The 23,946-nt window shown below is 38.7% G+C and overlaps 1 protein-coding gene across 14 annotated transcripts in view; it reads left to right on the top strand.

Moving 5' to 3' along the window:
- The window catches only part of flncb (filamin C, gamma b (actin binding protein 280)), a 52,573-nt gene that overhangs the window by 9,417 nt on the left and 19,210 nt on the right, over positions 1–23,946 (top strand). For 10 of the 14 annotated variants that reach the window (XM_051890049.1, XM_051890048.1, XM_051890047.1 and 7 more), the window contains exons 2-21: positions 10,960–11,208; positions 15,321–15,418; positions 16,576–16,726; positions 16,816–16,934; positions 17,290–17,367; positions 17,558–17,720; positions 17,807–18,007; positions 18,824–18,946; positions 20,459–20,596; positions 20,684–20,810; positions 21,005–21,141; positions 21,501–21,694; positions 21,787–21,900; positions 21,982–22,125; positions 22,409–22,532; positions 22,633–22,793; positions 22,872–22,962; positions 23,050–23,219; positions 23,332–23,449; positions 23,559–23,821. In XM_051890049.1, the coding sequence (XP_051746009.1) occupies positions 10,960–11,208; positions 15,321–15,418; positions 16,576–16,726; positions 16,816–16,934; positions 17,290–17,367; positions 17,558–17,720; positions 17,807–18,007; positions 18,824–18,946; positions 20,459–20,596; positions 20,684–20,810; positions 21,005–21,141; positions 21,501–21,694; positions 21,787–21,900; positions 21,982–22,125; positions 22,409–22,532; positions 22,633–22,793; positions 22,872–22,962; positions 23,050–23,219; positions 23,332–23,449; positions 23,559–23,821 (2,963 nt within the window). The remainder of the gene's footprint in view (positions 1–10,959; positions 11,209–15,320; positions 15,419–16,575; positions 16,727–16,815; positions 16,935–17,289; positions 17,368–17,557; positions 17,721–17,806; positions 18,008–18,823; positions 18,947–20,458; positions 20,597–20,683; positions 20,811–21,004; positions 21,142–21,500; positions 21,695–21,786; positions 21,901–21,981; positions 22,126–22,408; positions 22,533–22,632; positions 22,794–22,871; positions 22,963–23,049; positions 23,220–23,331; positions 23,450–23,558; positions 23,822–23,946) is intronic. The other 4 variants (XM_051890053.1, XM_051890060.1, XM_051890051.1 and 1 more) reach the window with 1 other exon arrangement.

Raw genomic sequence — 23,946 nt, 5'->3', positions numbered from 1 at the left:
CTCAAAATGACATACTCAGTGTGCCTGTCTGTGCTTGTTTACAATATTTGTACTCCTTCAGTCGAAGTCTTCTTGGTAAATGCTTTGGATGTTCTTTGCTGAGCCCTGGGGTGACGGAGTCTGTCCTGATTCAGGCGCGCTGGAGGGAGACTGGGACAAAGACTCCTATGTGCCTGTTCTGGATGGAACTTCAACTCTGAAGCTTTGTTGAGGGATTGGGGGGAGGGAGGGGGACTGCATGCTGCTAGCAGACAGCTAGGATATGTGTGTGTGTGTGTGTGTGTGTGTTTGTGTGTATTAGGCCCATGAGGGGGAAGGCACATCTTTGAGCACATCAGTTGTTGGTTTAGGATGCCTGTTAGCAGCTGTGACGGCAGCTGACTGGGTTCACTCAGGAGAAGAGATTGGCTGATTGCACTGCTTACTATAAACAAAATCACTATCTTTAACAAAAAAAAGGTCATATACGAGATTTCAGTTCTTCCACTAAATTAGTCCAACTCTTCTTTTTTTCATCCATGTTATCACTACACTCGAAAGTTGAGGAAATAAGAATGAGATGGCAAGAAAAGGAAGAATTAGCCTTTTTTTTTTCCTTTGGAAGTTACCATTGTTTCTTTTTTTCACCATGTGAAATACCTCCTCTGTAGTTTGGGTTTAGAGAGGAAAAGTCCTCTTGGTTTGGGCCTCCTAAGCACTGACAGACTTATTACAGTGTTTTATTACTGGTTTACATTGGAGACAGGCTTTTTTTTCCGCTCATTTGACTTGAAGAGGAATAACCAAGAGTTAAACATTCAATGCCAGGAATTTTTTGAGCACCTCTCATGAAAATTAACCTCACATTGTTTTTTTACACACTAAAGGCTGGAATACACAACATGACTTTCGCCCATATTTTTGCCCCGGTTTGCAGTCTGGATGTGTCGGTGCTAGTTACAGATTTTGGGCAGCTGGAGTTGACAGATTTCACACAAAATCTCGTAGCGTATGATGGACACAGCTTCAGACTATGATTCCATCCAGTCAGAGGATGTCAAATATACATTTAAGAACACATACTTGCGTCTGAATATGCCTACTTCCACACTATATAGTAGGCAAACAAAAGGTATGTAAGCCAAGTAGTATATTGAATTCACAGTATTTATAAAACAGTGGGCGAAAAGTTCCCAGATGACTACTACTGCCAGCTAGATTCTAAAATGCGCGTCCAATGGACACTTTACTATCCCATGAGGCCACGAGAGAGGATTTGTGAATGGCAATGAAGCAATGCAACTGACGCCATAGATCACATGACGGTGTCAACATGGCGGATGTAGTACATCCAAATTTCATTTATACTACACACATTCATATATATAGAACATACTTTTTTAATAGTGGCGAAGTAAGTTTTAAACCAAATGTAGTACCTATAAATACAGTACGTGATTTTGGAAGCAACTATATTGTTTTCGTTTGTTGTGCATCTCCTAGCAATTGACCCTTTGCCGGGAGTTTGATTTACAGGCGATCTAACCAATCATAATGCCGAATTCGCCGTTTTGTCCGACAAAGCCGTCAGGGGAGTTCGTAGATTCACGTTGGTGGACTTGAACTTGAAAAATTGTGTTTACTGACATCTTTCCGTGGTTGAAACAACATTCCTTCTGATGTTCATTCATGTTTATTTGATGCTATAAATTAACTAGTAGAGATTATTCACTAGCTGCTTGAACTGAGGCGCTACAGCGTTCTGTCACGACATATTAAAGAGCCACAAAATGGTATTTATTGTTTAAATTTCTTTAAAAATTAAAAAAATTTGAGACTTTGTTTCATATCAAAAGTAACCTGCTCTGTCAGTGTCCTCTTTGCTCCACAATGTATTTTTCACTGCGTGAGAACATGTTCTGTTTGATGTGTAGTGTATTCCAGACATTAGAGTCAAAAGACTAGATGTAACAAGACTTACTTGGAATTGGTGCACTTTATTCTTAAAGATAAAAATATGTAGAATTCTACGGAATGGATTTAAATGAAAGTTCTGTGACTGGATGTGTAAGGTCATGAATATTTAATGAAGCGGTTTAGGGTTGGTTGCCTGTTGCTAAACAACTCGTCCTAACAAATGAATTGCTAACAACCATGTAAGGGGTGGTGGATGTTTAGAAGCTTGGGAATGACAGTCCTGCCAAATTCGAGTGAAATCTGTGAAGCTTTCAGTGGAATTCTCCGTGCACTGATTCCGTGTGGGCGTGGCCCACTGGTGTAATTGTGTTTAATTACACCCTTACACTTTATCCAGCTGTTCTCATGTCTGTGGGAAGAATGAGGTCTGCGTGAGTGTTGTTCCTATTGTCCATGGTCTTCAACAGGTTAGACAGGACCATGTGGCAAAACAACAGAATGCTGGTCACCAATCTCCTTTTTTGGACTTTCAAAGACACCACCTGCTGCAACACATGTGCCGTATCGCTAGATGGTGTGTGTGTGTTTGTGGGAAGATCTTTATCTTCTCTCATCTATCTTCAGGCAGAAGTTCTCCTGGATCACTCTTTGACGTGCTTCACCAAGTGTTGTATATTTAGTTAAGCATTTTGTTCAACAAGTAGGCGCCACGCCTGTAGTCGTGACTGACCGTATTCACAGTTTCCATATCCATGGTGATGTATTAGTGTGTAAAAATGTGTTTATGTAGAAAGGACGTTGATAAATGAACTGCTCTGTCATTGTCCAGACTCGCTGTTTTTGTTGGGTTTCAGCATTTATTTCTTTTTGACCTTGTGCTTTTTGGTGGAGGAAGTCAGTTGCTGCATTGCAAACGCTCCCAATGGCTGCTGTATTACTGCATTTGGCAACTCGGACTGGGGGTTTCACATCGACCACACATTTCGTTTTATACTCTGAAATAAATTATTAGAGATATAACACTCAGTTAAAGAATTAGGTTTTACATAAAGTTAGGTTAGAATCTAGAATGGTTTGACGTGTTCTTGTAACCAGTAACAGCTTGTTCTTGTTTCAGGAATAAATGTAATGCAGTGACATGAATGCTCATGTTTAAGTGGCACTTATTAGCTTGTTAAGTAAAAGATATTTCCTGTCGTCATTGGCAGCAGTTGGATTTCTGAAGTAATGTGTGACCACAAAGACAGGAAGATCTTAATTAAACTGTGCAAATGCATCAATGTTAGAAGTGTGGACTTTTCTGCACTGCAACAAAATGATGTGAAGTTTATGCTTGGCTGCATACTAAGTGTGGTGTGATATGTGCAGGGACTAGAGAGGTTATATTATATTATATTATATTACACTTTATTTTTGAGGTGATGTTACTACATGTACTATAATAATGACAGCTATAATAACCATAATGTTGCATAGTTACAAGTAACTAACCCTAAACCAAACCCTAACATAACTCTATAGTAAGTACATGTAGATAATGAATATTTCTCAGTAGTTATCTGAGTAAGTACACTGTAAAAACTTATAACTTATAAAATATTTAGAAATGTACAGCAAGATCAGTGCAGGTTAGGCAATTTTCTAACACAACAAATTACTGGTATTTAAAAACCTTTCAAAAATGCTGTGTTGTAAGATAATATTTGAGTTTCATTTGAAGTCGCCATTATGGTGATTAGTGTTTTTGTTGGCTGGGAATTTAAACATTATTTTCTTTTCATTCATTTTCTCCAAGTGCTCATAGCTAATAGTCCCTTGTGAAATATTATATTATATTATATTATATTATATTATATTATATTATTTAAATTCTTTTAATCAATGACATTTATTATTTAGAAACTTTATACATTCGCAAAAAAAGTTACATAAATCAATTATAGAAACCCCCTCGCAAACCTGTAGTGATAGATTGAAACATTTGATTAGCTCTCAACATGCTTTTTCCGGGAGCGTGTATGACACTTTTTCTTGACGTGAGCAGATGTTGATGTGCTGTACATGCGCTGAGAGTCAGTCTACTTTGCCTTTGGGGTTGTCATTCAAATTAAATGTTTGCTGCTTGATGTCTACTGTATGTGTGTGTGTTTTCTACAGTATCTCTAACACGCCATTGTTCTTTGGAGATCCTGTGGAAAATGTGAGTGTTGATGGCATGTGTCCATGATGTAATCATTCCCTCCCTCTTTTTTCCTCATTTTCTATCTTTGCCTCTTGGAGAGGCACAGTAATGGAATTATATTTTCTGGCCTCTCCGGAGAGCTGTGAACTTGCCCTTTTGGACAATGGACACACGCTCACACAATGTAATCTGAATATTTGGAGTGTCCACAGCTTCAGGATGTGACTTCAGATTGGCCTGTGTTTGTGTGCGACTCCTGGAGAAAGTCGGATAACAGGAACGTTATCGTTCCACAGCTACTGGGGGAATCCCTGCTCTCTCTCTCATGGTCAAACAGACCTCAGCATATGAACACTGCAGCTGACTAGAATACAGAACTACTATAAAACCTCACACATTTTGAGCCAAGCCCTTTGTATAAAGGCTTGTTTATGATGACATGTTTACCAGCACAAGGGCGGGACAAGTTGTCAAACCACAACTATCCAACAAACCAATCGATTCCCAATAGACAAAATCAAGTCCCGCCCTACATTTTGTCGTGTTCAAGAAGCCATTCCATTCGGATATACGTCACAATACGGAAGAAAAGACTATCGCAACTTCCGTTTCAAGGCAACTTAAATCAGATAATATTGATTAATTGGCCTGGCTGATACAGTATACTGGGTTTTCACTAATAAAACCACATCATACATAAAGTTGTAAATAAAGCAAAGCTCACTGGAGTAAGTTTTACAAGAAAAGTTCAGTCTTTCTACTTCAATTCAATGTTTTCCTTGCTGTTTCTGTAGTTATTTGTGAAATTTACTAGCAATTTCTGAGTCAAAATTGTTTCATTCAAAGTAAATACTACACCAAATGTCACTTTGCAAGACCCTTTAAGAAGAAAACTCTTAAAATTGTTTGTGATATTGTTTTGGCAATGAAATGCCCAGATTCACCTTCACAAGAATGTGTACGGGAGAAAACCAGACCCAACCAAAGTTACAGCATATTGAATGTGAATAGCAGTAAATATTTCACAGTTAAGACGAATGAAACATGACTTACAAGGGGCTCCATCTTTGTGTGTGTATGTTTGACCTGCTTTATGTCTGTCAGCCCCCTATGTGTATTGTATATAACTCAGATCTCCACTCTGATATTATGTGCTCTGCTCCATTATCTCTCCTTTCAAGGCCTCCAGGACTTTGTGTCTGTGTGTATGTCTGTGTTGAAATAGTGTTTTGTTATATATAGTTTTTTACTTGGACAGCAGCATTGTACTGTAGAGCCATTGTGTTATATGGCTTTTAAGGGAATAATGGGAAAATGATGACCACATTTTTTGCTTTTGACTCTTTTACTGTTTGGTAAATGCATACATTTATTTATCCAGCTTATTTACAATATTGCAGCTCTTGTCTGTCCTAGTGTTTATTCTTTTTTCATTGATTAGTTTGACTTTACAGTTGTGAAACAAAAGATCCCAGAGCCTCATTTATTATACATTCCCCCTTGAAGCGACGTGTGTGTGTGTGTGTGTGTGTGGCTGTAGGTTGAATATTTCCTGAGGCAGAATGTCTCTTCCACACAGACGCCATTGTCTCTGTCTCTACTGTCCTAGTGATCATGGCAAACTTTCTGTCTCCTCCAGGAAGAATCCTATGTTTGTTTGGTCACCCCAAGCAACAGCAGACAATCACCTGATACATCTAAGCTGTAGAAATTTCTCATGGGGTCATTGGCGGATGTTCAGATAATTCAAAGGGCAACACGGAATGACAGAGATCTTATTAGAAATTTGATAAACAGTAAATATGTAAAAAATAATGGGTAACAAATATGGTACAATTGAATCAGTGAAAACAGCAAACAAAATGTAGTAAGTTTTTTGGCAAATATATCAGAAAAAAATGAAGTTGTTTTCAGAATTTGCCAGGAAAATTCCAATTCTCCTGACACTGCCAAAAGTTACAGTGGTTATGAGGATTTCCTTACTCCGAAACTGGCAAGAGACTTTATAGCAGAATACACCAGTAGCGGTGAGCAATGTGAATATTTTGCCATTTGTATGCATTGTAAACAATGATATGATCATATGAGTCATGACAGCATGTTTTTCCATTACTTAATTTCAACATCATTTTTTAAGTTATACAGCTTGGCAAGATGTAAATAAAATTAGTTGGAATGACTTGTACTTGTACAATCTGATTAAAAATTGAAGGCAGCAACTGATCTTTAGTTTTTAAGTTGAATTTGGGGCAATTTTTTATAGTGTGTAATTAAAGAATACGTTTTTTTTTAAAACCATGAGGGTAAATTCACTAAACAGTTGCATCACATGATCCAGTTTAACCACCAATCACAGCGTAAACTTTGCTGGTATGTTGCTGCAGCATAAAATTACAGCATGCAAACTGTATTCAGCACAAAATTATGGCCATTTTTGTAGGGTTTTATTATTATGTTTGCTAAAACAACATGGGCAGCACGTGCAAATATGACTATCAGCCGAATTCCTTCCTCTGAAGAACTTCCAAACAATGACAACATGCTGTTCATCAGTGAAATGAAGCATTTTCTGTAAGTTGAAAGGAGCAGCAATCACCAACAGCTGGATTCAAGATGCATGCATCAGTACTCGCTGCAGTAACTCTGCTACATGTGTTTTCCACCTATAGCTTTTGCCAACAGTGGCTTATAAAATGCTTCCAGCATCTGTTTCATTATTTTTATCTCATCTTGTTGGTGTGGCTCACTGGTGGGAGGATGTGAATGATCCAGACTGGCTTTAATCAGGGTTAGGAAAGTGTTTCATTACTCACAGAGCTATTTGCTAGAGAAATACTGCATTCACACGTCAGATTGTGCTTGTGAAGCACTACTGCTGTTCGTTATACTTATTATGAATTGTGCTAAGGCAAGCATCTTTTATTATTTCATTATTTTTCATACTAACAGTTAGTTATTTGAACAATATTTGAAAATAAACACCACTAGTGTAATTTTAGTAATATTTATGTACTATTATAGTATTTATTGCTATTTTGAATTTGCCCTTTTTTGTTTTTATTTAAATTTTTGTTTCTTTTAGTTTTTTGTTATGTGCTTTTGCCATTTTTATTTGTTTAAATATTTGTATTTTGCTTTAATTTATTTTTTATTTCAGTTTTAGTTTTAGTAATTTTAGTACTTCAACCTAAACGTATTTTTTAATAAGTCAACATTTCTCATTTTTATCTGATATTTATGTTTTATTTTGTTTCAGCTTTATTTCAACTAACAAGAAATATTTTTAAGGCACAATATGTAAGATTTTTGGATTAAAATATCCAAAAACCACTAGAACAATGCTATATATATTTTTTGTTCTGAATAAGCGACCTCTAGCGGCGAAAATTACATATTGTGCCTTTAATAGTTTTAGTTTTAGTTAACAACAGTAAACGCCACTCACATTTTTCTTCTGAGTCTAGTTATTAAAAGTGATCTAACTTGAACTCAAAATCTAACTCAAAATTTGAAATTTTCCTGTTATAACCATTTACTGTGATTATTAATTCACAAAATGTAGACAAAAATGGAATGGGCCAACAACCTGTCACCTCATTTTGGAGTGAGACAAATGAGAACACTTCTGCTCTTTCTCTAAATCAACCCCACTCTCCTTAAGCCATCCCTTCTTAACTCTCTGTCCTAAATGGTCTTTTCCCAGGCCCTGATCCCATATTTGTTTTCCTGCCCATTATGTGATTGTGCTGTACGCTAGCGGGCTTGAATTCCTGGCCCATGTCATCAGCGGTTCTTCAAAACTCCAAGTGTTCATTTGCAGCCACTGCGCTTTATGTTGTCGGAAGGAAACACTTAGTTCTGATGTCTTTCATTAAGTGTGTTTGAATCCAGCTGTTTGCTGGTGCTGTACTGTATGTCAGCGAATGTGCTTTACCTTCAGGAGTTTGTTTTTGCTGGGGCGCACATTGCTGGGTTTTCTCAGGGTGGTTTGAAAAGATTAAAGACATAACCAACTCTATTAGGTGTAAATCTGTAAATTCTTTTAGGAAAAGTAGACCAAATAGCTGTCTGTGCTTGCTCAGTGTATCTGTGCACCTACTTTGTCATCTGTGTGTGTGTATGTGAACTTTTATGTTGTGTGTATGTTGTATATTGTCAGATGAGGATCTTTATCCCCTCTGGCATACAACAGCAGCCGTCACACACCTGTTTATTGATATTTCATACAAGAAGTAATGCGAGTTTTGAACAGCTGAGCTGTGTGTTTGTGTGCTTGCTAATATCTGCCTGTACATGATCATTTTCAGGTACTTTCAGTCATATCTCTCTCTATTCTTTTGACTTTTCTCTTGCTCTTTTTTTCAGCTTTTTTGGCATGATAAATAATTATTAAAAAAAAATTTTTTTTTAATGTCTCATGCTTATCACAATTCAGACATCTTTTCTCACAATTGCAAGTTGACATCTTACAATTCTGCCTTCTTTTCTCACAATTGCGAGATATAATGTCAGAATTGTGAGATATAAAGAGCTGTGAGAAATAAAGTCAGAATTGTGAGTTATAATGTCAGAATTGTGCGTTATAAACTCACAATTGCGAGATATAAACTCGCAATTCTGACTTTTTTCTGGCAATTCTGACTTTTTTCTCGCAATTGCAACATATAAATGTGCAATTCTGACTTCTTTTCCCAGAATTGTGAGATATAAACTTGCAATGGTGAGTTATAAAGTCCAATTCTGAGGGAAAAAAGACTTAATTCCGACTTTATATCACACAATTCTGACTTTATAACTCACAATCCTGACTTTATAACTCGCAATTGCGTGTTATAAAGTCAGAATTGCGAGATATGAACTCACAATTCTGAGAAAAAAGTCAGAATTGTGAGATAAAAAGTCAATTATACATTTTTTATTTTTTATTCAGTGGTGAAAACAAGCTTCCATGGATTTGCTTCAATGTTGGAAACAGTTGTGCTGTGTAAAAGTTTTGTAAATATTTTGTATTCTGTGATAAATAGAAAGCACAGCATTTATTTGAAACAGAAATCTTGTAACAGTTTAAATGTCTTTACCGTCACTTTTGATCAGTTTCATGCTGAATAAAAAGTATTAATTTCCTTCAAAAAATCTTAATGACCCCAAACTTTTGAAATGATGTCTGTGTATATATAATATTATGAATGAAGTGAAATACTGAACTCTTCCTTTCTCTTTGACGCTCTCTCATAGTCTGTTTCTATACTGTCTAAACGGCACAGATCAAGAACATTGCAAAATACTTTCTCCCTGTCTCTTTGTGTTGGGCTTGGCACTGATGCAGAGTGCACATAAATGTCAGCATGCATTCCTCTCTAAGCATCTAGAGTGCATAGGAACCCAAAAACATTAAACCCTGTTCTTGAGAGGGGGCCACAGTGAGCGTAACACTTGCCAAATGTACTAGAAAATCTCAGAAGTAATATATCAAAGATCAGTGAAGAATTCGATCTGGAGCTTGTTTTATTACAACAAAACAAAAATGAGCGAGAAAAACAGAAACTGATCTGGCAGTATTATTTGATTGGAGGGATTGGATTACCCCCAGACCGCTGGGCACATTGCAGCGTTTAGTGCAGACAGCTCCGTTGGGGGTTGAAGCAAAGTGTAGTCAGATTCAGCCAGCGTCCTGATTAAGTTTCATCTGTGTATGTGTGTGTTTTATTTAAACTGACCTCATTCCACAGATCCAGGGTTAAGTGACATCAGCCTTTGGCATTCGTTCAGTGGCTTAGTAGTGTCCATCTTGATTCATATTCCACGCTGTAGTCCAGAGACTGTAGCAGAGCAGTGTAGGGAAAGATTTGGGTAAAGGTTATGTGTAAAAAGTGCACTTTCCATGAATAACTGAGTATAAAATATGGCTTGAAACTTTACTTTGTATTTATATTAGCTGCTATCCATATTTGGGACTGAATATTATATTTCTAAATACCGTTTATAACCCGATTTCTGTTTTTTCCCCCCATTAAATTATTAATTTTTAATAATTGTAATTAATAATATATTTAGTTAATATAATTAAATGAACAATTTATTAATTATTTATTTTATTAAATATTTATAGATATTATTTTTGTATTATTTATATTTAATTTTCACATGCTATGTTGATTTTATGTTAGATACTTAACATAATATTTATCTCTAACATGGGATTTGTGTCTTAGTAATGATAGTAATGTGAGACCAATATGTACCCTATGTGAAAATATAAACTTTGAATCAATAAAAGTGAAATACATGGGTTATAGTCTATGCGTGTACGTGTTATGATCCGCGTTGAGAGAGTTCATCTGTTTATTTGTGCACATCTAAACCTGTGAAAAAGCTATCAACACAGCAGGGGAATGGAACAAACAGTGTGCTGCGAATCTCTCTGAGTAAACAAAATGGCACGATGGCCGCCAAAATACAACACACGCAATGCTGGGGAGGACATGTGAAAAATAAACACAGATGTTGCCATTATTTCAGTAGAGACATCCTTTTATGTTCAAGCTGTATCCTAAGCTCATATTTGGCCTGAAAACAGTTCTTTCCCCCCCCCTTGTGTACAGTATGTTGACATGACTGCTCTTCAGTTCGCCCTGAACTTCTGATCTTCACCCTGAACTAATATATATTCACAGTAGTACCACAGGAGAAATAAAAACCAACCTCAGAATGTTTAATGGTTTCCTATGCAAAGCATTGAGACTCTTAGATCTAAAATAACCTCAAAAACCATACAGATTTTCAGCTAGTTGCCGTTTTATGACTCCCAGTATCTCCACAAAAGGTGCACCAGTGTTCTAGTGTGAAGTAATAACCTTAAATCTTTCTCTCTCTCATTGCAGATAGTAAAGCTATAGTGGATGGCAACCTAAAACTGATCCTGGGGCTGATATGGACCCTTATCCTGCACTACTCCATTTCCATGCCCATGTGGGAGGATGAGGACGATGAAGATGCCAGGAAGCTGACACCAAAACAGCGCCTTCTGGGCTGGATCCAGAACAAGGTCCCCCAGTTGCCCATCAACAACTTCCACAGGGACTGGAGAGATGGCAAAGCCCTCGGTGCCCTGGTGGATAATTGCGCCCCTGGTGAGCAGAATTCTGTGGTTTATGAGCACTTGGCGACAGATGTGTCATGGTACATTAATCACATGTGGATTTTAATGGAAAACTTAGTTCATTACCTTCATTAAGTTGATTTAGGGGTCAGTAATACTCATTAAGGAGCATGCAGAATCTGCTTTGCCTCAGAAGATGAGAAGCTGGTCTGATAATTACAGCATATGATCTCACTACGGAAAGACCAGAGCCAAGGGAAGAAGAGAAAGAGAACAATTGGTGACCTCAAAACAAGTGATCTCTCCTTTCCAAAACATGATTCATAAATCAAATACCTCTGGATAGGTTTGGACTTATACTAGTGGAAAATCCAAGAACCCATGCAGTTCAGAGAGGGTTTAATGGTGGGTCAAGCCCGTTTGGAAGTGCACGTGTCCATTCTTCTCAACTCCATAATCAAAGCAGTTTTTCTGGCATTGTGAATGTACTCAGGACATAGGACTTGGCCATTTATTCTGAATGAGGGATGTGTAAAAGAACTTAAAGTAGAACATGTTTCTGGATCAACATCCTTGTTACAACATCCCTATCAAGTAATCAGAGGTTTTAGTTAGTGCTGGGATTGTGCAACATTCTTATCAACTTATAATTTTCTTCTGATTTTATGGATAGTTAATGGTTACCATCAGGGCTTGACATTAACACCCACCAACTCATCAAATGCAGGTGGATTTCAGCAGTGGTGTGTAATGCAGTCACTCCTACTAGCCACTTTGGCGGGTTGAATTTTATATATAATATATACATTTTTCAATTGTAGTCTTTTGAAAGACATCTGAAATAATAAACTGAGTGCAATGTAGTGTTGTCAAAAATATCGATTTTTCGATACATATTGTTACTGAAATATCTGAAACACTTCCAATACTCATTTTTCCACAGAATAGATGTACGCTACCAGTGCGCTTTCTCGCTTTCTCACTCTCCGACAGCGAGTTGACACACAAACCCGCCTCCCCTCACGCACTCGTTTCATTTGCTCCAGATGAATATTGTCGGTGTTACAGGGCTTGAATTTCAGTGTGGGATTGCACATAATTTTACCCGTTCCTGCAGATTTTGTGCTCATACTCACACCCAAAGTGCGCGAACATAAAGCCGCCTCTCAGTACTACATTGAGTTATTTTTCGCTGCTTATTGCACTTAAACAGTCAAATACACACAAAATAATGCCAGTCTTGGTGATTATTCATGTAAATACAAGTTAAGTTTTAAGTTTTAAATGAAAGTAAACAGTTGAGAAAGAAAACATAAGTGTAACAGTATAATAACTGATCCGTGCGTCAGGTCTTAAAGTGACATTAAAGTGACAGCAGCCTAATATACCTGCTGCCAAATTATGAGATAATATTAAAAATATCTATATGGCAGTTTTTCCCCATGGTATCGATTTCAAAATTGTGGCCAGTGAAAATGCTGAATGGCTAGTAACTTTGGAAAACCACTAGCCACAGTGGCTGGTGAGCGAAAAAGTTAATGTCAAGCCCTTGTTACCATTAGGATTACAAATAGGGACAAGATGGACTTAATAAAGTTTAAAATAAGGACTTGCAATGAAACAGAAGTAAGGACATATCTTTTCTTCTGTGTTGTTATTTACATCAGAGTAAAATGGATTATTAAAAATGTATTGTTTGAATAGAGGCAGATCTGATTGTGAGCTAGCAATTGTAAGAAAGTGGCGGAATATAAGCCAACTAAATGATTGGAGAAATCCGACAAAGGTCACCAGAGTAAAATCTGTCTTTTCACTTGAAGATTGAGTTCTGATTAAAAAAATTAAGAGGGAAAAAAATGAAACATATACGTGGATGAATTGTTCAAAATAAGATCAATAACATGCATTTAGAAAATAGATATTTTTTCAATTCATGCTGGCTTGAAGGCACAGAAAGAATTTGTGAAGCACAATAGCAAGAGTTGAAATGTTTCTATCTCCTGACCAGGCATTTTAAGGAGTGTTTAAAAGAGTTTAACATGCTTATCAAACACAAACAGAGGTTTCATTGTCCGTATTAGTGCAGATAACAGGTGTAAAAGTGGCAGTGGGTGGAAGGCAGCTGTACACTATGGTCTCTGAGCTGCACTCAGGGCTGATTTCACACCCAGATACATTGGGTCACAATAGATGCACTGCTCTTGCATTCAATATCCTTTTAAGTGTAGAACAGGGATTTGACCAGTGTCAAAAACAGCTTGTAATATTGAGATATTTAGAAGTGGTTAAAGGTCATAACTAAAAGGGCTGCTAACTAAAAGTTGGTTTGAGTCCATCAAGAGATGATACAATATCACCATTGAGCAATAAAAATGGATTTGAATAAAACAATTACACTGTTCAAACTGCTACCTCAGATGGCCTCACTGCTGCATTTTCATCATACTGAAGGATATGGCCATAAAACAACCATTGTTTTATTCTAATTTAAAGGGCTGACATTGTGACCCTGAGGAGAAGTAATGAGAGAGGTGAAACACATAATATCTTTGCATGTTTCAGGTTTATGTGAGTTTGTTGGCTCTGCTAGCTGTTAATGAGCCTCGGGTTTCTGCTGTAACTGAATGGAAAGTGTCAGATGCTAAGACAGCAACCATGCTTAAGTGAAAACACATGCTGCTATATGCATTTCCTGCCAACATGCACTTCATTATATTTTTCCTCATGTGCATGTGTGGAAAAGCATCTCGTAGCAGGAGGAATGCCAGAAATAAGTATTTACTCAAGTATTTCAGTGTTTATATGCTTATTACATTGCTTGCAAGGCGAACACTGTATTTAAATCCCTCATATATTTTTCTATTTACATTTCATTATTTTACTTTTTGCAAACTTTATATTTAAAAAAAAAAAAACGTTTTAAACCTTATATTTTTAAAATCTTCCATTGACTTAAACAGAAATAATGTTCAAAATCATTCAAAAATCTGTTGATTTCATTGTAAAGTTTGTATCTTGAGTTGTGATCAGTGTTTTTGAAATTATATGATTTTTTTTTTTCTCATTTGATTTATAGTTTGTTCTTTTAATTCAGCTCAAGTCATGCTGTGGCTTATCGATCTTCTATTGGTCACACGTCTTCAAGTAATACCAATTCTCAAGTCAGAGTTCACCAAACTTGAGCTTTAGAACATGCGTATGAATTGAAGTCAATGGAAGGAAAAGTGTAGTGTGACTGCCCCTTTAGGATATATGATTTATTATTATTGTTATATGGAAAGTAAACCATATTTGGAAAGTCTCTATAGCTTTTAAAACTATGCTTCCCGCCCAAAAAAAACTCTAAACTTTATTCTTTATCTTTGTATTTCCTTCAGGCATTGCTGCATTCAGGCTGTATATGTGGCCACATTCACACCTTGTTTACCTCCCCTGTAGTTTCCTCCATCTAATCTGTTTTCCGCTCTTAACAGTGGTTTTGTTTCCCTTGTGCCACCATCTTGGATCTACAGGGAACTGTAAATACCATTCTTGGCAAGTGAAAATGCATTATAAATCTAAAATTAAAGCTTTATCCGTGTTAGCAGCAGGAGATGGCCTGTTACAGATACTCACTGTCCGACCCAAGTATGGGGCCGCCGTGCTGGAGGATCTTGGAAAACAAACCCAGATCTGATATTAACGTTTTGGCAGTCGTTGAGGAGTCTTGTGGTTTCAAGGCTCTCTGGTTCCATTTGAGCTAAACACCTCTTGCTCTTTGAGTGTAATCCAGCATATAATAACAGTTTTACTCCAGACGGCACTAGTGTGTGTTTGCTTCAGGGAAGCGTTCGGTGCTATGAGCCTGACCACGTTTAGGAAAAAAAAAGGGTGAAGTGACGGGAAACTGCTCATCTGAGAGCATTTAAGGTCAAGTTGAACTAAAGAACATGGTTTAATAGTTCCTCGCTGTGGAGCAGTGGGCCTGCAGCCCAAGATAAAGCTCAGACTTGTCTCTTCTGTGTTCATCTATGAAAAATGCAAGATCATTTTAAAGTTAGACAGTGCAGTGTAGTCCTAATCTGTTTTAGAAAATTAATGTTTCTCATGGTTTCTAATGTTATTTACATCAATCTGCTAACTCTGTCTTTCACTTCATCTAAGGCCTGTGTCCGGACTGGGAGACATGGGACCCGAGTCAGCCAGTGGAGAATGCGAGAGAAGCCATGCAGCAAGCCGACGATTGGCTCGGTGTGCCTCAGGTAAGAAGCAGTCACTCATATTTATTGGGACTCATGCCATCTAGCCTAATTTGTGCCTGTTTCCTTCTTAAAGGATTAGTTCACTTTAAAATGAAAATTACCCCAAGCTTTACTCACCCTCAAACCATACTAGGTGTATATGACTTTCTTCTTTCTGATGAACACAATCTGAGATATATTAATAAATATCCTGATGCGTCCAAGCGTTATAATGGCAGTGAACAGGGGCAACAAGTTTGAAGCTCAAGAAAGTGCATCTATCCATCATAAACGTTTTATCATAAGCCATTTTCGTTGCTTGCCAAATGACAATACAGATAGTCAGTCCTAAATATCGTATTTGAAAGCATTAGTGAACCTGCCATGTAGAAATCTATTTCAGCTTATGAAGAATACACTAAAGCACAAATTTGTGTTTGAGTAATTGAGACGGATAGAAAGTCCACGTCTCTTGAGAGAAAACAATAGGTCATTGATTGCTTTGAGCATGTAGGATATCGCTGCAACGGGAGAGGTAAAGAGTCTCAAGTTATGGGTTTTAATAACAAGATGCATATTTCTCTTTCTGCCCCTGTTGATCTCCCGTTCAATCTCATTCGTCTTTCTGCGGTGTTAAATACCATTTAGAGCTATTTCCAGTTAGCTCTTAACCTTCCAGCCTAGCGGTAAATATAGCAGGACACTTAACCAGTAGGACATGAAAGACAGGACTGAGGGGAGAGGAGAGACAGAAAATATTTTCCACAGCTTAAGTGTACTTCATCAGTTTTGTGCCATAGACCATCACAAAGCAGAGCTGTGTTTATATCTGACGATTGATTCTGGCAGTAACAGTACTCAAAAAATAAGTCAAATAAAGTGGTTTTCATCTGTTTTTGCAGTGTTTCTCAGTCCTGATCCTGAGGGCTACAGCAATGCATGTTTTAGGTGTTTCACTATCTGATGTAGCCATACAGGCCAATGTCCCCTATTCTAGTGAAATAGTGAGTTGTATCTGGTGTGTTGGATGATGAAGACATCTATAATGTGTTATACTGGTTGCCCCAGGAGCTGGATTGAGAAATACTGCGCTAATGCCATCCAGGAATCAGGATTGAGTTCAACCACTATGTAGCCTGTGACTTTTGAGCTCTAACATTGCACTTTTGCCCTGTTAGGTGATTGCTCCAGAGGAGATTGTGGATCCCAATGTGGACGAGCACTCAGTGATGACCTACCTGTCTCAGTTCCCCAAAGCCAAACTCAAACCTGGTGCCCCACTGCGATCTAAAACTTTGCACCCCAAGAGAGCCAAGGCCTATGGGCCAGGTGAGACTGACAGATGATGTTAACACTGATGTTAATTTACATTTACTGTACTTCAACCCACACCTCTGCATCTTTCAATCTCTCTGTAGGTATTGAGCCCAGAGGCAACGTTGTGTTGAGACCAGCTGAATTTGTCGTGGAGACTGTGGAAGCGGGACTTGGAGAGGTGTTGGTGTACATTGAGGATCCAGAGGGCCACACAGAAGAGGTCATCTTCTAACTCATCAAACTTCTTTCATTGTCAAAACAAGCCAAACATCTATTTGTACACCAAACATGTTCCTGGTGGTACTGACCAGATTTTTGCTGTTTCATTCAACCTAAAAAAAATGAATTAAATAAATTAGTTCATAATTTTAATCTCATGATTTTTTCAGTAAACGAAATAAAAATGTGTGAAAATAAAATAAGCATAAATAACCACTAAACTGAATGTCTTACTGGTGGGGCTGTAGGGGTACACGAGACCAAACAAAACAAAAAAAACAAAACAAAACAAAACAAAAAACTATGTTTCGACATCTAACTTATGAATGTCTTACTAATATGTCCTTATTTTGCAGGCTAGAGTAATTCCCAACAATGACAGGAACAGGAGCTACTCTGTGGTCTATGTTCCAAAAGTGGAGGGTCTGCATAAGGTACCAATGAAATAATAAGCATTCAACAGTGGCTTTTGTTCTCATTTTCCAGTCATATTTTCAAGATTAATGATTGTTACAGTCTTTTTGGGTCTTAATAGCAGTTTTGTAAGATGTGATAAAGGGAGCTCGAACTGTGGCAGATGAAATGGAGTATCTCAATCTGAGAGATATTTCTGTCTTCCTCCAGGTGAAGGTGTTGTTTGCTGGACAGGACATTGACAGGAGCCCTTTCCTGGTAAATGTGTCTAAAGCATTGGGAGATCCGAACAAGGTGCAGGCCCGTGGGCCAGGTTTGGAAGCGGTGGGCAATGTGGCCAATAAACCCACGTATTTTGACATCTACACAGCAGGTAATGTCAGGAAAATAATGTTGTTCGCTGTTTACTCAAAAACTAAAGACTAGATAAAGATCCTTTATGTATTTGTGACCCTTCAGGTGCCGGAGCAGGCGATGTTGGCGTGATCATTGTGGACTCTCAGGGTCGGAGAGACACAGTGGAGATCATTCTGGAAAACAAGGGGGATAGTGTTTTCCGCTGCACCTACGGCCCTATTCTGGAGGGCCCTCACACTATATATGTAACATTCGCTGGCCAACAAATACCCAGAAGTCCTTTCACTGTTCACATCTCAGAGGGTGAGACCCATGTCCTCACTTCCTGACTTAATTCCATGTTATCTTATTAGCTAGATGTCCTGCAGAGTTCTTTTACAGTCACATTATTATTTAACACCAAAGCTGTTAATGCACCAAGAAAACAACAAGTGCTTTTTGTTGCCTGAGCCTTCGACTTGTTGTTTTTTGCTGCATTAAAAGCATGCCATGTTCTTTTTAAAATGCCTACTGCCCCTGCTGAAAAGACCAGCTTAGACCAGCTGTTTTTCTGGTAAAGCTGGTTCGCTTGCTTTTGAGGCTAGTTATTAAACCTGGTGAAGACATTAGGGTGAAGACCAGGATCCAAAACACAAATTACAGTACGCTGGCCTTTTCAGCTGGGCACCTTTTATGCACCTAAAGAGCTTATTTTTCCCTCCTAAAGGTGCGGTCACATTTACCGTTGCTCTGTGAAATTTCGTAGCTGAAATCCAGGAGAAAAAGTTCCGCAAAAAGATTTCACTCATTGTTGGTTACGTGAATTCGCCATGCTAACCAACAGGTTTTGAAAGTGACTTCAGTGTGAGCTGTACTATGCTGTTAATAATAGAATGTGGACCTTTTTTGCCTGTGAAATTTCGCTAATGTGACCGCACCTTAATGACTTCAGATTGTTTGATTGACAGCATGCTAATACTGGACAACTCCCAGAGAGATCTGCTCTCTGTGGCACTGACTGAGACCACGTTTGGTTTGAGCTCCATGTGCTCACTGCTCCAGGGGTCCACCACCCTCCCGATGATGACGAAACGCTTTATTGTGTTTCCTCTTTCCTTTCGCCTGTGTGTGTTGTTCTAGCTCCTTCGAGCGGCCGGCAGATCGGCTCACCGGTTCACATAATCCCTCAGTCTATACGCACGCCGCCCTCAGAAAAGGCCAAGAAAGTGCCTCCCCCAACACCACCCAAACCCAGGCGACCAAGTTAGTACGGGCCACCCGGGGGGCGTGGCAGATGCCTGCTCGAGCTTGGTCCTCTCCCTCCTGTCTCTTCCCCTTACCCTGGATGTGTCTTCCCGGGCACACCATCTCTGTCTCATTGGCATGCGCTGGCGCTTTGCCCTCTGGGGCAGCTAAAATCAACTGGAAGCTCAGATAGTGACAGGAAGTGATGGGATGAAAGTGTGTGTGAGTGAAAGTGAGAGTATGAATAAGAATAAGAGGAAGATTAGACAAGTGTTGCAAATGCTGCTGCTGGTCTTGTTTTAACCGACGCAAAAAAAGAGCCATCATTCACTGGTGGGACTGGACGATCACTTAACAGACGCTCAGAGCATCAGGATTACTTTTGATTGGATTCTGCTAATATTTTCTGATTCAATAATTTAGAATTTAACAAATTTAACTAAATCCTATTATTAAATAATATTAATAAAATAAATTAACAAAAGTAACAAATTGGTTTAAATTAGGGCTGAAAATGTTAATTAATCAAAATAATTTTTTATTTTATTTTATTTTATTTTATTTTATTTTATTTTATTTTTGTGTTAAAATGACAGCCCTGGTTTAAACTATTCACTGTAACCTGAACTGACATTGGGTCTGTTTCACACCTACAATTTTAAAAGCATATTCTTAATAAAGTCAGGATGCCATCACTTGATTTGGCATCAGAGAGCCAATGGCTGAGTGACCGTCTGGGTGTGTAATACAGTCATCTTCATCTCAAAGATCATCATCCTCATCCCATTGTCATCATCATCATCTGTGCAGTTGCTCGATTTGGCCATGTCGCTCCATAAATACTAACTCAGAGAATGGGAATGCTTTGATTATCTGTCTTAACAATATTTTTTTTTTATAACCAAAATATATAATGAAGTAACTAACTCATTAATTATTCAATATTTTCGACATTTTCGACCTAACATTATTTTGTCCAGTACTGGAAGAAACTGATACTGCAGGAAGAATTTGTTTGATCAGATATGAGAAAGCACTTAGAACTTAGCCAGGCTGCTTTTAATAGACATTTTATTGCTCTAAAGGTGCTCATTAGTGGATTTCGTGTTAAACACCAAACCCCAACAGTAGGTCACATATTTCAAATAAAAAATTTTTTTATTTGAGTGGAATATTGTTAATGTTTGGTTATATTTTTCACAGCTGGTTCTTGTATCTAATTTCAAATATAGTGTTTATTTTAAGTCTTTTTATAAGCTCTTGAAAACATATCAGCTTGCCTGTAGTTTTCATTTTAGTGCTCTCACTACATTCCTAATGGGTAATTTATGAGATCGCTAATTGCATTGTCATAGGCTTGTAAAGGAAACATTCTGTCTTTGGTTGTTCTTCATTGCTCGTACCTTTGGCTGGTTCATGCATAATCTCAACTAACTTCGACAACCTCTACATTCATGTGTGTATAGTCTTTTTTTGCCTTCTTGTACTTGTACTGTAAGATCAAGAATAACCGCTCTTTCCTCTTTGTAGCGAGTAACCCGAATGCTTGTCGGGCCATTGGTCGTGGCTTGCAGCCCAAGGGTGTACGTGTGAAGGAGGTGGCTGACTTTAAGGTGTACACGAAGGGAGCAGGCAGTGGAGAACTACGTGTTCAAGTCAAAGGGCCAAGTATGTGTGCAATTGTTAATTTTTTTCTGTTTTAATCAACGACGCATTGTGAAGTTATTGAGTTTGAATTAAATTTTGTGTTTTCAGGAGGTGGCGATGAGCCTGTGAAGGTGCAAGAACTGGGAGACGGAGTGTATGAATGTGATTACTACCCCATTTTCCCTGGAAAATACATCATCACGATTACTTGGGGTGGCCATGCCATTCCCCGCAGGTAAGTGCACTTATACACCTCTGCCAGTTTACTGTGGTACAGTTGGATTTCTGTTGCACATCACTTAATAATGAAATACATATTAAAAGGATTAAACAGGATATGGAAGTTACTACAGAGAGATAATCTAGGAATTATGCAAATTATCATGAACAACCATCTCACTTCTGATCAAAACGTATATATGTGTTTAGCCCATTTGAGGTGATCATAAGTGAAGATGCAGGTCCTCAGAAAGTGAGGGCATGGGGTCCAGGCCTGGAGACGGGCATGGTGGGCAAGTCAGCTGACTTTGTGGTCGAGGCCATTGGCACAGAGGTTGGAACTCTGGGTAAGAACCTTCTTTAACGTTATTGAGCCTCCTGAGCTGGTGTTGTAGACCAGGATGGGATCAACAATAGATGTTGATCCAGGAACATGTCTTGCTTGGCAAAACCACGGCGACCATCCAGGTATCTAGTAATTATGGCAGGGTTTCTCAACTCTGGCCCTTAAGGTCCACTTTCCTGCAGAGTTTAGCTTCAAACCTAATCAAACACACGTGAACAGTCTTCAGGATTACTAGCAAGGTACAGGCAGGTGAGTATGATAAAGGTTGGAACTAAACTTTGAGGGCCTGAGTTGAGAAACACTGGTTTATGTACAGACAAGATGCCTGGTTAATGGTCGTAAACTCACTTCCATGCACAGGTTTCTCCATCGAAGGCCCCTCGCAGGCTAAGATAGAGTGTGATGACAAGGGTGATGGATCTTGTGATGTTTTGTACTGGCCCACCGAGCCAGGTGACTATGCGGTCCATGTCATCTGTGATGATGAAGATATCAAAGACAGCCCCTTTATGGCCCACATCCTCCCTGCAGCTAGTGATGTCATCCCTGAAAAGGTCTGCCTTGTGACAATTGGCAATAATGATTGCAAGTTTGTTGGGAATAATAAATGACAGCAGTAACTGAACTAACTCATGTTTTTATGCAGGTTAAGTGTTACGGCCCCGGGCTGGAGCCAACCGGGTGCATCGTTAACAAACCTGCTGAGTTTACAATTGATGCCAGTGGAGCTGGAAGAGGACATCTACAGATTTACGCTCAGGTACATTTTCATACAAGTCCCAGATGCTTCATGCCTCATGCCTCACTTCGCTGGTACAAACTTGTCCTTCTTTTATTCCAGGACTCAGAAGGCTTCCCCATCGATATCCAGATCACAGATAATGGTGACAGCACATATTTCTGCGTCTACATACCCACCAAGCCCATCAAACACACTATCATCATCACCTGGGGAGAGGTCAATGTTCCCAACAGTCCGTTCAGGGTAAGAGCTCACTGTCAACAGGCAGATTTCAGCCAGCTGATGACATTTCTATGTTGCTGTTTGTCAAGATCTTTCATAAATTTGGATCTACAACAAGCCCAGCCTTTCAGTGAAAGTTCATGACCACATTTTTCCAGTGTTAGATTTCACACTTTCCCTTTACACGACTATGTTAGATCATACGTTCCATATTGGATCATAGCTTTACTAGAACCACTGTCCTCCGAAAGCTTTCAGTTCCTAGCTTTACAATGTGTAACTATGGTCTTTCTACATTTCTCAGGTGACCATTGGAGAAGGCAGTCACCCAGAGAACGTGAAGGTTCATGGACCAGGAGTGGAGAAGACTGGCTTGAAGGCCAACGAACCCACATACTTTACTGTGGACTGCAGTGAGGCCGGACAAGGTCTGAGAAAACATGATTCCTAACGTTATTTAAACACATATTTGAAATTTGGAAATTTACTTATTTCCTTTTATTTTTTTAATCTGTTCTGACTCCTTAGGAGATGTTAGCATTGGGATTAAGTGCGCTCCTGGCGTGGTGGGACCTGCCGAAGCAGACATTGATTTCGACATAATTAAAAATGACAATGACACTTTCACAGTAAAGTATACACCCCCTGGAGCCGGACGCTACACCATCATGGTGCTTTTTGCAGATCAGGTCAGTCTTAGTCAATAATTTGAAATTATTCTGTATGTTATTTGAGTTCTAAAAATGTTTTTTTAAACAAATTAACAGGAAATTCCCATCAGCCCCTTCCGTATCAAAGTCGATCCATCCCATGATGCTAATAAGGTGAAAGCAGAAGGTCCTGGGCTCAACAAGACAGGTCAGTTTCATTGTCAGTGACTGAAATTAGAAAAATAGCAGGTAAAAACAGCTAATCTCATCTGCATGTTATGTGTCTCTATCACAGGTGTGGAAGTGGGCAAGCCGACTCACTTCACAATCTATACTAAAGGAGCAGGCAAGGCCACACCTGAGGTTCACTTCACCGCAGCTGGGAAAGGAGAAGCCGTCAGTGACTTTGAGATCATTGATAACCACGACTATTCTTTCACTGTGCGCTACACTGCGTTACAGCAGGTGAGACACTCCAGCAGTGGGTTACGGTTCATATAAATGGACACCAAGAGGTCACATGCTATTATGGTGTTATAAATTACATCTTGCTCAGTCCTGTTTTTTTGTTATCCAGGGTAACATGAGCATATCTGTGTGCCATGGTGGTGACCCCATCCCCAAAAGCCCGTTTACCATCACTGTTGCTCCTCCTTTGGATCTCAACAAGGTCAAAGTTCAAGGACTCAACACCAGTAAGTCTATACAAGTCAAATCTTCAGGCTATTTATTTATTTGCAGAATGAAATAATAGCTAGGTTGATTGAACATATTGTACATATTTTTTTGTGTCTACGTGTTTAGAAGTGGATGTAGGGAAAGATGAGGAGTTTACCATTAATACACGTGGCGCGGGAGGTCAAGGAAAGGTAGACGTCAAGATTACCTCACCCTCCCGCCGACCAATCCCATGCAAGGTGGAATCTGGAGCGTCCAATGAGGTGCACACAGTTAAGTACATTCCACCGGAAGAGGGGCCTTACAAAGTGGACATCAGCTATGATGGAAACCCCGTGCCGGGAAGTCCTTTCACGGTGGAGGGGGTGATGCCTCCAGATCCCTCAAAGGTAGGAGTCACAAATAGGAGAATGTAATTCATTGGTTTATATGTCATCGTCTTATTGAACCGTAATTTTCATGATTACTGCAAATCGTTTTGATTAGAAAATATTTGTTACCTAAATGATCTCAT

This window comes from Ctenopharyngodon idella, chromosome 4, assembly GCF_019924925.1.
Source record: "Ctenopharyngodon idella isolate HZGC_01 chromosome 4, HZGC01, whole genome shotgun sequence".
Taxonomy (NCBI): domain Eukaryota; kingdom Metazoa; phylum Chordata; class Actinopteri; order Cypriniformes; family Xenocyprididae; genus Ctenopharyngodon; species Ctenopharyngodon idella.
The sequence above is the reverse complement of the archived record's forward strand: the minus strand, read 5'-3'. Positions and strand labels throughout refer to the sequence as shown.